At 33.9% G+C, this 17958-nt stretch overlaps 3 protein-coding genes across 7 annotated transcripts in view; 2 read left to right on the top strand and 1 right to left on the bottom strand.

Annotated features, from left to right (window-relative positions):
• Positions 1-3393: 3393 nt before the first annotated feature.
• LOC107492011 (uncharacterized protein At5g08430) overlaps positions 3394-17958 on the top strand; it is a 44091-nt gene continuing 29526 nt past the window's right edge. The window contains exons 1-3 of the mRNA XM_052262714.1: positions 3394-3583; positions 3735-3805; positions 4163-4350. Of these exons, the coding sequence (XP_052118674.1) occupies positions 3468-3583; positions 3735-3805; positions 4163-4350 (375 nt within the window). The 5' untranslated portion in view covers positions 3394-3467. The remainder of the gene's footprint in view (positions 3584-3734; positions 3806-4162; positions 4351-17958) is intronic.
• LOC107492012 (uncharacterized protein At5g08430-like) lies at positions 5392-7401 on the top strand. Its single transcript, XM_052262713.1, has 6 exons — positions 5392-5615; positions 5755-5858; positions 5988-6047; positions 6264-6314; positions 7040-7111; positions 7269-7401. Exons 1-6 carry the CDS (start codon positions 5525-5527, stop codon positions 7380-7382), a joined length of 492 nt encoding a protein of 163 aa, XP_052118673.1. The 5' UTR covers positions 5392-5524; the 3' UTR covers positions 7383-7401.
• On the bottom strand, positions 7919-14764 carry LOC107492010 (pentatricopeptide repeat-containing protein At3g24000, mitochondrial). 5 transcript variants are annotated; one of them, XM_052262709.1, is made up of 5 exons: positions 14313-14764; positions 9417-11368; positions 8896-9032; positions 8703-8810; positions 7919-8602 (listed from the first exon to the last, which is right to left on the bottom strand). In XM_052262709.1, the coding sequence occupies exons 1-2, from the start codon at positions 14368-14370 to the stop codon at positions 9441-9443; spliced, it is 1986 nt and encodes a 661-aa protein (XP_052118669.1). In that variant the 5' UTR covers positions 14371-14764; the 3' UTR covers positions 7919-8602; positions 8703-8810; positions 8896-9032; positions 9417-9440. The 5 variants fall into 5 exon arrangements, with proteins under 5 accessions (XP_052118669.1, XP_052118671.1, XP_052118670.1 ...); XM_052262711.1 differs by having other exon boundaries at positions 8896-9028; XM_052262710.1 differs by having other exon boundaries at positions 8896-9016.

The following is a 17958-nucleotide window of genomic DNA, read 5'->3' as shown; positions in this document are numbered from 1 at the left end:
CTTTTTTTTAAAATATATTTAGTTAAAGATTTAATTATATTTTTAATTGTGATTATATTTAATTTAAAAAATTATTAACTCTAATATTTTTGTATTGTCAAATATTTAACTAAAAAATTAAAAATAATATAAAAGTTCAAATGAAAAAAAAATATAACAACTTAATTATAAATTTGATAAAACTATAGGAACTACAGAGGAATAATTACTCCTTTTGTTTTTATTGGGGACTGACGCAACTGAAAAAGAAAAAGACAAGATCCTGATTAGTATTTATAGGCTGATAGTCCGCAGTGGTCCAAGCTGCAGAAAGTGAATGATAGTTCAGAATTTGAGAGAATGCCAAAAAATTTAGATATGAAAATAGGATGAGTGTTATATCTTAATATAATAATTTTTAGTGTTTTTTAAAATTATGAAAAGTACTTAAATTGGACGTGTTTAAAAATTTTAAAAATTTTGGGTTTATAAATTGGACCCTCTGATTTGTGTTTAAAAAATTAAAAAAATTTGGAGTACACAAATCGGACGGTCCGAGTACAAAAATCAAACTGTCCGATTTCTGTACCTCTTAAAAAATCGGATGGTCCGATTTGTACTCCATAAATTAAATCATCACAAATTTTAAAAAAATACCACATTATATCACATTAATAAAAATTTTACCAAATAATTCATCAAATATATATAATCACATTAATAAAAATTATATTTTAAATATAAATATAAAAAATAAATATTTTTTCGTGCATCACACACGTTTATTTACACTAATTGCGTATTAACTCACATTATAGAAAAAGCAAAGGATATATGCAAGAAAACAGGCAGAAAAAATTTTGGTAGTATATGTCACGTTTTTATTGAGTTTCGACTTACGAATATGACTAGGAGTCCTCACAAATCACAATGTATGACTTTTCATACAATACGAGACTCATAAAATAGGCTAAAAAAATTTAGATATGGAAATAAGATGAGTGTTATATTTTAATACGATAATTTTTTGTATTTTAAAAATTATGGAAAGTACACAAATCGGAGGGTTCGATTTGTGTTGAAGAAATTAAAAAAATTTGGAGTACACAAAACGAAATTTTTTTTAATTTCTTAAACACAAATCGTAGGGTCCAAGTACGAAAATTAGACGATCCGATTTCTGTACCTCTTAAAAATCGAACGGTCCGATTTATATTCCGTAAATTAAATCATCCCACATTAAAAAAAAATACTACATTAGATCACAATTTAGAAAAATACCGTTGTTATCCCAATATTAAAAATAAAAATGTACCATAAAATACACTTTACATAATGAATTATATTATATAAGGAAAAATAATTTGCAATCCAAATTTATTTTTTTATTTTTAAATATTTTATTTTTATATTATTTTATAAAAATTGTATATGTATATTTAAATTTTATTTATTTAAGTATCAATTAAAACTTTTAATTATTTAATGCATTATAATCACTTCATGCAATTAGATATTTCAAAATAAATTTATAAGCAATTAAATTCATTAAATAAATGACAATGAGCGGTATATGTTTTGAATTTTTTTTTTTTTTGGGTGAACTTTTTGAAATTGATTTTAAGCAATAAAAGATTTGCATTTTTCACCTAAATAAAATAAAACACAATATTTGGATCCAAGAAAAAGATAATATGGAGAATATATGTGAAGTTTAAAATTCAAATTTTTGGAACAAATTTGAAAAACAAGAACCGGAGAAATTTAAGTAAAGATATCTGATTTAAATTAATCTCGACATAACTTAGAGAATGATAAATAGTCAAATACAACTTAAAAGAGAATCTAAATGAAAATATTTGATTTAAATCATTACTATCAATTATATTTTAAATATAAATATAAAAAATAAATATTTTTTCGTGCATCACACACGTTTATTTACACTAATTGCGTATTAACTCACATTAACTCACATTATAGAAAAAGCAAAGGATATATGCAAGAAAACAGGCAGAAAAAATTTTGGTAGTATATGTCACGTTTTGATTGAGTTTCGACTTACGAATATGACTAGGAGTCCTCACAAATCACAATGTATGACTTTTCATACAATACGAGACTCATAAAATAGGCTAAAAAAAATTTAGATATGGAAATAAGATGAGTGTTATATTTTAATACGATATTTTTTTATATTTTAAAAATTATGAAAAGTACACAAATCGGAGGGTTCGATTTGTGTTGAAGAAATTAAAAAAATTTGGAGTACACAAAACGAAATTTTTTTTAATTTCTTAAACACAAATCATAGGGTCCCAGTACGAAAATTAGACGATCCGATTTCTGTACCTCTTAAAAATCGAACGGTCCGATTTATATTCCGTAAATTAAATCATCCCACATTAAAAAAAATACTACATTAGATCACAATTTAAAAAAATACCGTTGTTATCCCAATATTAAAAATAAAAATATACCATAAAATACACTTTACATAATGAATTATATTATATAAAGAAAAATAATTTGCAGTCCAAATTTATTTTTTTATTTTTAAATATTTTATTTTTATATTATTTTATAAAAATTGTATATGCATATTTAAATTTTATTTATTTAAGTATCAATTAAAACTTTTAATTATTTAATGCATTATAATCACTTCATGCAATTAAATATTTCAAAATAAATTTATAAGCAATTAAATTCATTAAATAAATGACAATGAGCGGTATATGTTTTGAATTTTTTTTTTTGGGTGAGCTTTTTGAAATTGATTTTAAGCAATAAAAGATTTGTATTTTTCACCTAAATAAAATAAAACACAATATTTGGATCCAAGATAAAGATAATATGGAGAATATATGTGAAGTTTAAAATTCAAATTTTTGGAACAAATTTGAAAAACAAGAACTGGAGAAATTTAAGTAAAGATATCTGATTTAAATTAATCTGGACATAACTTAGAGAATGATAAATAGTCAAATACAACTTAAAAGAGAATCTAAATGAAAATATTTGATTTAAATCATTACTATCTTTTTTTCCACAAAAATGGATAAAACATCGTCATTTTGTTATTGTGGATTTTTAGATTTGTTAGCTTATTTAACATCATGTTTATATTTAGAATCTGTGTGAACTATGAAGGAATTATCTTAATTTTAGTTAAAGATCTAATTATATTTTTAATTGTGAGTATATTTAATTTAAAAAAATTATTAACTCTAATATTTTTGTATTGTCAAATATTTAACTAAAAAATTAAAAATAATATAAAAGTTCAAGTGAACAAAAATATAACAACTTAATTATAAATTTGATAAAACTATAGAAACTACAGAAGAATAATTACTCCTTTTGTTTTTATTAGAGACTGACGCAACTGAAAAAGAAAAAGACAAGATCCTGATTAGTATTTATAGGCTGATAGTCTGCAGAGGTCCAAGCTGCAGAAAGTGAATGATAGTTCAGAATTTGAGAGAATGCCAAATAACAGCACAAGTGGTGGTAAGAAGAGAAAACTCTGTCCACCAAAAGAACCTGAAGATTGGTGCTTTGAATGCAAGGATGGTGGAAAAGTCATTGTATGCGATCGCAGGTTTGATCCTTCTTCTTTTTTTTTTGGAGGGAGTTAAAACGATTCAGTTGCTTTATTTTTTTTTAAATCTTTTTTAATTCTTCAATTGTAATAAGCTTCACCAGTTATGGTATAGTATGGTATGGGTTGACTCTGATACTTTTGCTTTCAGGAACTGTGTGAAGGTTTATCACACCGACTGTGTTCCTGTTACTCCTAGGAAGGACAAATCTTGGATTTGTGGTAAGCCATTTGAGTTTCTTGATAATGTAGTAGAGTTCTTGATAATGTAGTAGAGTTCTTGCTGGGTAGCCAAATGTGATTGTGATTACTGAATACTGATTAGTCTTCTTTTAAATGGGAAAATTTGATTTGCAAACTAGATGGCCTTCCATTAGTGGTTCCATCAAGTTTGATGCTTGATAGTAAATACATTGAATTTTATTCTTTATGGTTGCTTCTTTCCTGATTGAGTACACCAAACCCTAACTAAATCATTAGGTTTTTGCATGTCCAATTACCATGAGATTAAGCTCTTTCATTGACTAGATGATTAGGTTGACATAACTGACATGCTGCATTTGTATGTTATATTATCAGCTTGGCATTATTGCTATGAATGCAAGGAGTCCGCAAAGTTTTATTGCCTTGGTTGTCCAAATGCTTTGTGCAAAGAGTGCTTGCCTTCCTCAGAATTTATCACTGTCAAGGGTGATAAAGGATTATGCTGCGACTGCGCGCCGCTAGTCAAAATTATAGAACAAAATTTGGAGCGGGACTCTCAGGGGGTAGGTGTGACAATATCGAATGCCATTTATTTTTTACCAAATTAATTCTTGATTACGTCGAATCCATAATTGCATTTAATTTAGCTGCTACACCCTTTTCTGCACTAACTTCATAATATTAGGAAGCATTATGGCAAAGGATATATACTAGTTGTCAATTACTATGTGACTTACGTCAATTACTATGTAACTAACAAAGACAGAAAATTTTGGTGAAACTATTGCTATATCTTTTCTCTAATTTGTGGATGTTTCAGTTTCTGAGTGTACAAGATAATGCGCAATATTAACATATGAGAGTGTGAGAAGTAAGGCTGTTTAACATTTGTAGTTGAGATAAAATAAATGGCTGGTCAGGTCTTTGCAACATATGTGAGTCTAGACTATTGAGCCAAAATTGTTACCTTCATTTTTGTTCTTTTGGATGAAAGATGAAACAGCTAAATGATAATGATCAGATTGGTAATTGGAATCATATTATAATTTAAGTTGAGATGATATCTATAGTTGGCAGTTTCTAATAAAATTTGTTTGTTCCTTGCAGAACAAGATAAGAGTGGATGGAAGAGATACATATGAGGGTCTATTCAAGGAATACTGGGAAATTATTAAGCTAAACGAAGGATTAACTAGTGATGATATCTCTGCTGCAGAAACCAACTACAACAAAAAGGTTAAAAAATCTCCAGATCAAAGCAAAGTCACTGATGTAGATAAAGAAAGTCAGAATGACTCCATGTCATCGGACGGCGATGAAGTTTTTACATATAAACACAACTCAACCAAAAGGAAGCAGTCCAGTTCACTGGAGTTTATGGGATGGGGATCGAAACCTCTCCTTAGCTTCCTTGCGTCCATTGGAAAATTTAGTACTGAACCATTGTCACAGTGGGGTATACGGACTCTCGTGTGTGAATACATTGAGAAGAACAATCTCTATCTCTCGCAAGATAAGAGGAAGTTCCTCCTTGATGAAATGCTGTTTTCTATATTCAGAAAAAAGGTTATGTTGAAAAATCAAATATATCCTCTATTGAAAGGGAAACTTCTATTGGAAAAGAAGGATTTGTCTATCAAGCCTAGTCGTTTTGCATCCATAAGTTCCAGTAATATAAGACTTATTTACTTAAGACAAAGCTTGGTGCTAGAGTTATGTAAACAACTTGAAAGTGCTATGGAAAAGGTTGTTGGAGCCTTCGTTAGAGTTAAAATGGATTCCAGTGATTGTAAGCAGACAAGGCCTTACCATCTTGTGAGAGTTAAAGGTATCAAATTAGACATGTTTGATAATCTATATTTTACACTTCTACCTTTTATTTGCTAGTTTTGTTAAGTTGCTTTGTGTTTCACAGTGTTGGCCTATGTTTCCTAACTTTTTGCTTACGTCCCCTGTTTAACTTATAGGTGTTGTATTGGAGGATGATGCTTATAGGAGAATGCTTTTGGTAGTTTCCTTCATGTCTGAAGCCATCCCTATCTCCGAGCTTTCTGATAATGACTTCACAGAGGTCAATCAGCTGCATTGAGCATGTTATTTTGTTTGAATAATTTATGAACATTTTGTATGCAGTACGTTGTGCTTCTAAGCGTTTATTGCTGTGTAATAGTTATTACTTTGTGTTTTCTATTGTTTACAGCAAGAATGTGAGGATTTGCGGCTAAAAGTGAAAGCCAAAATGCTGCAGAAACTAACTGTTGTAAGTTGTTTTGACATTCGAAGTTATCTTTTGGAGGAATACTATCCCAAATAGGAATTGTATTAATGTGTAATAAGAACTCATTCTACTTGTTTAATGTATCAATTTGACTGTTAAAATTGTCAAATTGTAGCTCTAAAGTTAGTGTAATTACCTGATACAAGCTTAAAAATCATAGGAAATTTAAGTAATTCTTTTACCTCTGCTTTTTTACAGGTGGAGCTTCAAGAAAGGGCAAACATTCTTCATGAGGATATAACAAAGCATGTATGCTTCTTTTGACTCTTGGTAGCTATAAGTTAACATCTACCTATTCACCCCGCAAATAAAGAAAGAAAAGTGTTATATCTACCCTTTTCTAAGTACAGGTTCAAATGTTTGAAATATCTATAAGACTTCATTGCACGAATTACATTAGTCGATCCTTGTTAATAATCATAATCATAATCATATGAGCACATTCCTTTTCCCTTCTGCCTGACTTATGAGCCCAAAACGTTTTATTAGGTGAGTCTGTGATCACAGACTGACAGAGACAGAGTTGATATGTTATGTGTGAAAACTGAGCTCCATTTTGAAGTAGCCTTGAATGATTTGTTTTTTGACATTTTATGCATGTCATTGACTCTTGCTTACTTTCTCTACTATCCTTAGTCGAGGTAGTGTGTTATACAGTATTAAATGTCAAATTAGCTGTGTAGGGACCAGGGAGTAACAATCAATAAAAGCACCATCATAGTTCTGATATAAACAGTAAATTAGCCAAAATATAAAAAACAATGAAGGCAGGACCACCCAACATTGCTTCTAATTCTAAACCATTCCTAATTAAGAGAATTCGATAGATTACTTTGTTTCTATTGAACATTGGCTTTGCTTACCAAAATCTTGTAACGTTTGGTTATTTTGGTATTGGTGTTTGTTGCATTTATCACAGCTTGTAAATGTCTTTCTTATTTTTCTGACCCTTCTTCACTTTATGTTCTTGCTAGTGGATCGCGACTCGACTAACCTATTTGCAAAATCAAATTGACCGTGCAAACCTGAAGGGAAGACAAAGAGAATATCCTTGTTCCTATTATTATAATTTTATTAAAAATAAATACATGAAATCTTAGTAGCTTATAGTCATACACGTTAGCATATACCTTGTATCCGTTTCTCTTGCTTCAGTATAAGAATCATAGTTTCTCCTTAACCATTTTTTTTTTGTGCTATACAAAATTTGCCTTACTAGATGAAAGGGAAAAACTTCAACAACCATGGAAGCAAGAAGAGTTGTTAAAGCGAGTTCCATCAGTTGTCCCAGAGTTTCCTACAAAGCCACACAAATGATCCTGAAGAGAATAACACATGTAACTTGTGGTTTTATGGTTCAGAATGAAGGTCCATGCTTTTGGAAACAAGTTAATTTCTTAATGTTGCTCCAATAGGTTATAGCCTTTTTAATAATAATAAATTAATAAATAATTATTCTAGCTAGTTTATGTTTGGTCAATTTTATGACACTTGGAATTACGGCTGTGTAATGATGTGTATAATAGCATTATCAAAAATGTCATGTACACAATAAAAATCAGCCATTGATTCAGTTGTCATATGTGTTTAAATATATCTAATTTATTTTCAATATAAATTTTATATTTTAACATATATTTTATATAAATAATTGATATTAACAGCTGATTTTTTAAGTACATTAAACATGATTGTAGTTTTATATATAATTGGTATTCTCGTATTCATGATTGTTGTCTGCCAACATTATCCACGTATGGGTAAGTTGGTCTCGTCTAATTCCAAGGACCAAAAAAATTAATTTTTATAACCAGATAGAGAAAGGAGGTCTTCACGTGGTTGCAAACTTGCAATAACAATAGTGGTCACAACATTAGTGATGGACTAATTACCCTTTTGGATCCGAGTTCATACTGTCAACAATACATAGGGGGTAGAACAAATACATAGTCAACTATGTTACCTATACACAAATGACAAAACATCAATCGCAAATTAACAACCCGTATAGAATAATGCAAAATACACACTGAAAATGTGCGAAACATATGCATTTATACACAACATAGTGACTAATTTTGTGTACACAGCATTTTTGATACGGAATATATACCATATAATTTGACATGAACACCGGTGTGGCAAAAGAAAGAGCACAATTAGGACACTACTCTGTCTCAATCACAATGTAGACTTCTTGGAGGACAAGGTGATGGTGAAAATCCTGATGATGACAGTTGAAAGGGTGGACTAACACATATCTGATCCCAAGATTTTCCATCATCTTCCATCATTTTCATCTCTCGTGATGAAACTATTTGGGCGTGCTGGAGTTGAGGTCTTGGAGGGAACAGAAGGAAAATGGAAGGTTTGATCTGAGAAGTAAAAGATACTTCACTTTACTCATCAATCCATTCCCTTCCCCTCCCACTCAGATCTCAAACTCGCAAACACGCCCTTATGCATCTTACACTTTACACCTGCACTGGCTTCAATTGGAAGTGTCAGAAACGCCTCTGCTCCCTCCTTCCAAGAACCTGCTAATAAAACCACTAAAATTTAAGTATTAAAAGGGTGTCTAGAAATTGATACTGGCTATGAGAAAGCACAGAAAAACAGTGACTTGAGAGAACCCACCTATCAGTTCAGGTAAAGACTTTTTTTTCCCCCTTCCTGATTAACATGATCGCCCCTAGAATCCTTGCTGGTGAAATTAACACAAAGGGAGCCAAAGTGCATCCTTATCTATATAATTAACCAAACATTAGATGTTATCTTATGAATGAATACATAAGAGTAAATAACAAGTGTCGGGGAAGTAAAGAATTACCCAGCTCGATCATCTTGAACAGTTCATTTCATGTCATCCCTGGCATGGTATCATCTGTCATCATCAGATTAACCTTCCCACTCTGCCACCATAACCAATCAAACTATGCAAAGGATCCAACCTACAATTCCAACTGACTAGCATTTCAAAAGAGAATTGTGTTAAGAAATCTAAACGCAGAACTTTAAGCCAGGGGAGCTCTTATCACAGTCTAAGCCAAATACTCAACCGCTCTAATTCCATTCTCCACTTCCATCACTGATAAATATTAAAATGAATTCACTTTACAATATCGTATTCAGCCTCAAATAAATAGCTAGGTGTATCTCACAAGCCCACAAAGTTTTGTTTTAACCAAGTTTGAAAGTATCTTACTCATGATCATCACTTATATTTACTATAACCAGATTGTATAATTAAAAAAAAATGTTACAAAATCAACTAAACCACAAGCAGAGTAGTTGAGTGACAATATTCAGAGATACTAGAGAACAGCAACCAGTAACCCTCCAAAACTCTACCTGATTTGTTGATAATAATTGGTACTACCAGTAGTCTCCACATGAACAGGAGCCATCACGAAAGTGGTGGAAGCGATTAGTGTCTCTCACTATGATTTCCCTCTTCACCAATGATGACACATATTTTATTGCTGAGTGGCAATCACCACAAACCCTGATATTCTTCATGATACGTATGGTGGATCCAGGAGAAGTATTTAGAAGTGCAAATGCGAGAGCCAACTTCTCACTGTGATATTGTATACTTACTTCCTTCTCTTGTTGATCTACACACAGAAGCACATGACTAGTGTCTGGAAAATAGCCAATTGCCTTAATTTCATGATTTAGCTTCTCCCACATTTTAAGGACCTTCTCATTTTGTGGATTTGCAAAGTCATTTGCAACAAATACATGGACAGAATTCTGAATCTCAACCCAACTACATGCAGGCTCCTTCTTCAAGCCACTGTCTTTCATTACCTTTCTAACTTTTGCAACATCCTTCCACCTACCCGCAGAGGCATACATATTGGCAAGCAATATATGTGTCCCTGAATAAGAAGGTTCAATCTCAAATATTTGTTCAGCAGCATAAACACCTATCTCCATGTTCTTATACATCCTAGAAGCACCAAGCAGAGCTCCCCATATAGCTGCAGTGGGTTCAATTGGCATTTCTTCAATGAAACTTTTAGCTTGATAAAGAAGGCCAGCTCGACCAAAAAGATCAACAATTGTCACATAATGTGAGATTTTCGGTTCAACATTGTACTTTTTCATTAATCCAAAATAATTTTTACCCTCATCCAAAAGCCCAGCACGGCTACAAGCAGTAAGAACACTTAGGAATGTGATGTCATTGGGTTCAATCCCAATCCTCAACATTTCTTCGAACTGTTGCACAGCTTCTTTTCCAAACCCGTGCTGGGCATACCCTATAAGCATCGAATTGAAAGAAACCACATCAATCTTGAGCAATCGATTGAAAACCTTTCTTGCATCCTGAATGCTACCTGACTTTGCATACATGTGAAGAAGAGTGTTGCCCACGTAACCAGTTAATTTTTTGCCCCATTTTATTGTAAGTGCATGAAGCCATTTACCTTGCTCCAAAGATCCTATACTCGAGGAAGCACATATAAGGGATGAATATGTAAATTCTGTTGGTTTATAACCTTCCCTCTGCATCCTAATAAACAGAGCCAACGCATCCTCTAATTCACCCTTCCTAGCATATCCAGTTATCAAAGCATTCCATGAAACCTCATTCTTATTTTCCAGCTTGTCAAATGACAATCGTGCTTCGCTCAAGTATCCACACCTAGCATACATGTCTACAATCGAACTGCCCACAAAAACATTTGAGTGGAATCCATACTTCAGACAACATGCATGAATTTGCTGCCCATCCTTATAGCTGGATATAAATCCACAAGATTTCACCAAGCTGGATAACGTGAATTCATTTGGTCTGGACCCAAATTGTAGCATCTGAGGAAACAAAGCAAGTGCATGTTGGGCGCATTCATTCTGGGAATACCCGGTAATCATGGACGTCCAAGTAACCATGTCTTTGGACGGCATTTCGTCGAACACTCGGCGAGCCTCTTCCAAACTGCCACACCTTGCATACATGAAAAGAACAGAATTTCGAATAACAAGGTCATCCCTGAGCTTAGAATTAAGGATGTGTGAATGCACCAATCTTCCTTCTCTAAGCTTCCCGAACTGGGTGCATCTCTTTAGCATTGCATTGTACATGGATCGGTTCGGCTCAAGCGAGCCGCTGCCAATAAGATCCAGAACATGGAGACCAGTTTCGGAATTCCGACTTGGAAGAAGAAGGTCCCTGTCATCAATGACACACAAATCGTCCAATCTGTCACGATGTGAATCGGAAAAAGTAGTTGCTGCTGATGAAGATTGCCAAAGGGTTCGAATGGTATTCAAACGCCATTCTATGAGTTTAACTGCAATCACGGAGCAAAGTGGAAGACCCAATAAGCTTAGAATACTGTATTGATTAATTATACGTGTGCATATAATAACATATCCCAGTAACTAACTAACTAACCAACATAACAGTTAATCTGTTGTTATGGCGACATTGGGCTGAAAAGAAAGAGAAAAAGAATGCATACAAAAAAGAGGAGTTAAATTGTTGAGCTTACAGGGGCATATGAGCAGTGATTTGAAGTGACGAATTGAAGAGGAAAGCATAAAAGGATTGTTACATTGGATCATCACCTCGTACTGTTGTTTGGATTCCACAAAAAATGAATTGAATTCAAACCCTACTGTTGTTTGGGACTCAAATTAGCAGAGATGAGTTTGAGAAAAAGTGCGTCGGAGACGGATTCGCTGTGCGCCTACCAATTCCTTCGCAGCAACACCGTTGAGTAGATGGTCAGAACCTCCCTCATTCGCGGCATCAAGCTGCTGCTCGCTCAGCCTGGGGAACACTCTTCTTCACATGTATGCAAAGTCAGGTAGCATTCAGGATGCAAGAAAGGTTTTCAATTGATTGCTCAAGATTGATGTGGTTTCTTTCAATTCGATGCTTATAGGGTATGCCCAGCATGGGTTTGGAAAAGAAACTGTGCAACAGTTAGAAGAAATGTTGAGGATTGGGATTGAACCCAATGACATCACATTCCTGAGTGTTCTTACTGCTTGTAGCCGTGCTGGGCTTTTGGATGAGGGTAAAAATTATTTTGGATTAATGAAAAAGTACAACATTGAACCGAAAATCTCACATTATGTGAGAATTGTTGATCTTTTCGGTCAAGCTGACCTTTATCAAGCTAAAAGTTTCATTGAAGAAATGCCAATCAAACTGCAGCTATATGGGGAGCTTTACTTAGTGCTTCTAGGATGTATAAGAACATGGAGATAGGTGCCTATGCTGCTGAACAAATATTTGAGCTTGAACCTTCTTATTCAAGGACACATATATTGCTTGCCAATATATATGCCTCAGCGGGTAGGTGGAAGGATGTTGCAAAAGTTAGAAAGATAATGAAAGACAGTGGCTTGAAGAAGGAGCCTACATGTAGTTAGGTTGAGATTCAGAATTTTGTCCATGTATTTGTTGCAAATGACTTTACAGATCCACAGAATGAGAAGGTCTCTATTTATTTGAGGCTGAATACGAGATTGTAAAGTGAATTAATTTTGATATTTATCAGTGATGGTAGTGGAGAATGGAATTAGAGCGGTTAAGTATTTAGCTTAGACTGTGATAAGAGCTCCCCTGGCTTAAAGTTCTGCATTTAGATTCTTTAACTCATTCTCTTTTGAAATGCTAGTCAGTTGGAATTGTAGGTTGGATCCTTTGCATAGTTTGATTGGTTATGGTGGCAGAGTGGAAAGGTTAATCTGATGATGACAGATAATACCATGCCAGGGATGACATGAAATGAACTGCTCAAGATGATCGAGCTGGGTAATTCTTTACTTCCCCAACACTTGTTATTTACTCTTATGTACTCATTCATAAGATAACATCTAATGTTTGGTTAATTATATAGATAAGGATGCACTTTGGCTCCCTTAGAGCAAAAAATTTCACTAATCCTCAAGTCAGTACAATTCGGAAGTTTGGTTTTTGCTTTACTTTTTATTTTTATTTTCAATATTTTCTGTTTCAGAATTTTATATAAAAAAAATAAGAAAAAATAAGGGGTAAAAAAAAGAAAACAAATTTTTTATTGTTTTTACTATTTTTTTCTTCTTTCACAAAATTTTAAAAATAAAAAACACTAAAAGTGAAAACAGAAAATAAAAACGCATCTTACATTGTTTAGGCCTACAAATAACATTTTTTTTTAGAAAAATATTTGGTGTGTTTGTTTTATTCTACATATCTAGCCAATGGTGGGATAAAACTTTGTTATTGTTGTTGTTTTCTTCTGCATATTGAGTAAATAGATTCTCATTTATTATTAGATGAGGTGTAAAATTCATATGGAATGAGTTTTATATTTGGTGAATTCTATGGTGTCTATAACTTGGCGCCTAACTTACTTTTTATGGCAAATTTTGAATATTTAATTATTATTTATTTTTATACTTTTAAAATTAAATATTGATTTTTAATCATTTTTAATAAATTAGGCAAACACTTTTAAGCACCATAGCAACTACCTTTATATTTTATTTAATAGACAGGATCATAGAAAATGTGTGTTGATTTGAGTCCATTACTCCATTGTACAAGTAACATATCTCATACGTTTGCCTTATGCAAGGGAAACGTCATCAATTGTTTGCCTAGTTTAACAGTGGCAACAGAATTTATGTTATGACAGTTGAACCACTCACTCATCCATACACTAGGGGTGTAATGGACCGGGTGAAACCGGATTTGTTTCAACCCAGACTCGGCCCTAAATATATCTTGGACCTATTTTTTAGACCCTAATACGACCCTAGATCTGATAAAACCTAAACAGTTTCGAGCCACAATTATACCGGTAAAAACCAGGCCACGAATCAGAACCAAATAAGGAGAACAAAGCAACAACATATTTAACACAAATCAGAACCAAACAAGGAGAACAAATCAACAATAGTCAGAACATGTTTTAATTAAAATCAGAATAAATTAGAACCAAACAAGGAGAATAAAACAACAATAACTAGAACATATTTTAATTGAATTCAGAAAAATCAGAGCCAAACATGAAGAACAAATCAACATTATACGTAACTAAAATCAAAACAGATCACAACCAAACAAAGAGAACCAATCAACAATAATCAAAACAAATCAACAATAATCAGAAGTTCAGAACAACAAATCAACCTTATAAATTATAATAACAAATTCAGAACAAATCCAGCATTATAAATTGTAATAACAAAGCTTAACCTTGATCCTATTTTAGAAAAACAAAAGTTCAGAAGCATTACCAGAACCAGTGCCGAGAAGAAGAGGAGCGGCTGAGCAGGGGATTCTGACCTTCCTCATGAGAAGAGCACCAGCTCCGAGAAGAAGATGAGCAGCATCGAGAAGAAGAGAAGCAGGAGAAGAAGAGGAGCAAGAGCAAAGCAGTAACCTTCACACTCCGCGGCCGCTGTTGGTGGCGCCGTGACAGAGGTTCGCCGGCGAGTGCGGCGCGGAGAAGCTGTACAGCGCAGAAACAGAGTAGCCAGTTCCGAGAAGCAGTCGAGCAAAAGCAGAGTAGCGCGGGTTCCGAGGAAGAACACCGTGAGGCCAGTGACGGTGGACGGTGGGTGTCTGAACGGTGGCACTGTTTCTTATGCGTGCCCTAACATTGAGAGGGAGAGAGCGCCAGAGAGGAGACTGTGTGTCGTGTGTGGTGAGATGTGGACAAGTTTCAGAGCCAGACCCGATTGAGTTGTTCTTCCGGATGGTTTTTTCCTTGGGTCAGTTTCAGAGATGGGCCAAAATGTAAAAAAAGCTTCGATCCCGGGTCGGGTTTTTCAAGGCGATCCGGGCGTGTGCACGTCCACCATACACCATAAACAAAAGGGAGCAATAGTTAATTCACTAACAAAAAATTTGTCTCACCATAGATTATAATTATATACTACAGCATAAATTTATGATCCTACTAAATGCCTTGGCATAAATCCTCGAATCCGGCTAAGAAAGTTAATGGAATATTGTACTATATGTATAATGTATAATGGGTTATTTATTTATCTTAATATGAATTAAAAAATAAATATTTAAAATAAAATACTATTAATTTATTAAACACAATACACTTATATTATCTAAAATAATTATTTGGATATCAAGAATAATAAATATCTGATATTCTATTGAATTCAATATTCAATTTAAAATACTTGAAATTGATCACACAAATTAACTTCTATTATATGCTTTGTACAGCACATGGTGACAACTACCACATTGAAATTGCCAGCAGCTATAGTTACATACATTTATAAATGGAAAGATGTTCTACAAGACCTTTCAACCATGCTACTTTTCATTCCTTATTCCTTTGTTCTTTCTCTCTTTCTCCACATTCTCTTAAGTCTCAACCAGCTAGCTTTCCAAACTTTACTTGAACAAGAATCCAAGAATGTAACTTGCCATTGATCTCACCTAAAAACAACACTTGAAAGTATTCCCATAATGTCATCCCATGGTCATGCATTTGTAATGGTTGTGGCTGCTGCAGCCATTGCTATGCTACTTGTTGCTGTGATTTTCTTCTACTTGAAAAAATTTGCTTGCTCTTGGAGTTACCACCATAGACAGAGTTGTGGCGAGTTTTCGAAGAGAAGCAGGATTTAACCAAGAGGATATAAGGAAAGTTGATAATAATATGAAAGGGTTACTTGCTGAAGAAAATGGGATTGATATTCTGTATATGGTGGAAACACAAAGAAGGCATTTCAAAACTAGTTTCCCAACTAGAATATTCAATCCTAGTTATGAAGATAATGAAGAAAAAGAAGAAGAAGAAAAGAGAATAGATGTATTGGTTCGAAGATCTATGCATTATGAGACTTTAAGAGGTTCCATTGCTATGTGAATCTCCAGGTTCAGGTTTGACGGTTCATGAGGATTTAGTGAAACCACTACAACCACCATCACCACCATCTCCTCCTCCTCCTCCTCCACCACCACCACCTTCTCCTTCAAGAAAAAAAATTCCAAAAGCATCACCTATGCCTTCATTATCAAAACCACCACCACCACCACCTAAAGGAAAAGCCAACATGGAAAACAACACCTTAGAGGTTGCAGAATCAAGAGAGAAGAGTGCTAGCCAAACAAGACTTAGGCCTCTACATTGGGATAAGGTTGTAGCTAATGTCTTTCTGTGGATTTCATCTTTCTAACTTCATATTTACAGGTTTGACGATGAACTCATAGAAATACTCATTGGATACTCAACCAAGAACCAAACCAATGAAAGAAACGTATGTCATGCATCTTCAGCTCAGTTATTCCTTGTGGACCCTAGAAAATCCCAAAACACATCAATTGTGCTAAGGTCTCTTGCAATTTCTCGCAAGGAAATTATGGACGCGCTCGATGATGGACAACGAATCAGTCTTTAGTTGAGACAGTTGAAAAACTCACTAAGATAGCTCTTACACAAGAAGAAGAAGCCAAAATCATCCCGGAGGAATGTGAGCTTTCTTTAATTTGGTAGGTTGTGTTGGGCCTTTGGGCCCATTTTAGATCCGGTTCGTTTGGTTCGGCTTTTTCGGCCCAATTTTGGGTCAAACTCTTTGAAATTAGTGTCGAAATTCTCGTTTTAATTTTCTCTATCACATTAAACTATCAAATCCTATTTTCTAATCACTTTGATTAATAATTAATTTATTCGCTAACTATTTATTATTTTCTCGGAGTTTACATCCTACCCCCTTAACAGAAATTTTCGTCCTCGAAAATTTCGGTTACTAACAAAAGCGGTTGGAAACATTCTCCTTGGCCTCAATTCCTAGTTTGAATCCAAGCTCAACACGACGTTTGATATTACCAGTCCTAAACTTTCAACTCATATGCGAAGTTCCAGCTCCAAGCAAAATAAATCCAACTTACATGTTTGGTCTCACACTTACCTTGATCCTGTTGCGGCCATCCTGCACCTGTGGCTCTCCCACGCGGACCATCCCTAGACATGTGTCCCGGTACTCCACACACAAAATACATTCTCAGTCTGGCCCTATGCGGCTCGTCTGGAGCAGTTTCTCCATAGCCTTCTTGTAACATCACCCATTTCATGGAGCAATCTTCTGCGAACTGACTCTTCTTAACTAATTCAGTGAAATTTGTTAGCCTTTGTTGATACACGTAGTTAAAGATATCTCTCCTAAGTCCTTTTTCATACTCAGCACACATTCCCTCCTCATAGTCGGCTGGATTTCCTTGACAAGCTTTTGAGAAACGGCATAAGTTGTCGAATTCTCGGGTATAGTCAGCAATGTACATATCCTTTTGCTTTAGCTGCGTTAATTCCAACTCCTTTGCAGTGCAAAGTGCATGCAAGAAATATTTTCCATAAAGCTCCGTCTTAAATATATTCCAAGGGACATCTGTTAACTCCATCTACAAGGTGTGACATAACTCCTGTCACCAATTATGAGCATCTCCCTCCAACATGTAGGTTACTATTTTCACTTACTGTACTTCAAGAACGTGTTGAGTGTACAAAAACCTCACCACGTCTCGAAACCATCGATCAGCCTCCAACGCATTGACATTTTCATTAAACTGAGTGAACCACTCTTGAGAAAATCAATAAGGGTCATAGACCTATAATATCGACCTACATTACTTGTATCAGCACCCGAGCTTCCATCTCGACGTCCTTGCATTGGTTCGGTCCTAAGATTTTTTCTCCGGGTACCTCGCTCGGATTCGCGAGACGACATTTGGTCCCTGTTCACTAGTGACAGATCCAGAAATCTTATAAAAAGGGGACCGTAAATAAAAAAATTAAAAGTGCCATATTAAAACTGAAAATTTTAATAAAAAAATAATTATATATTTTAATATTATTTTAAACTAAAATTAATTTTAAAAAATTATTTAGATCAAAGTTATTTTTTCATAAAATTT

This window comes from Arachis duranensis, chromosome 6, assembly GCF_000817695.3.
Source record: "Arachis duranensis cultivar V14167 chromosome 6, aradu.V14167.gnm2.J7QH, whole genome shotgun sequence".
NCBI classification, from domain to species: Eukaryota; Viridiplantae; Streptophyta; class Magnoliopsida; order Fabales; family Fabaceae; genus Arachis; species Arachis duranensis.
Note: the sequence above shows the minus strand (reverse complement) of the source record. Positions and strands in the feature narration are given on the sequence as shown.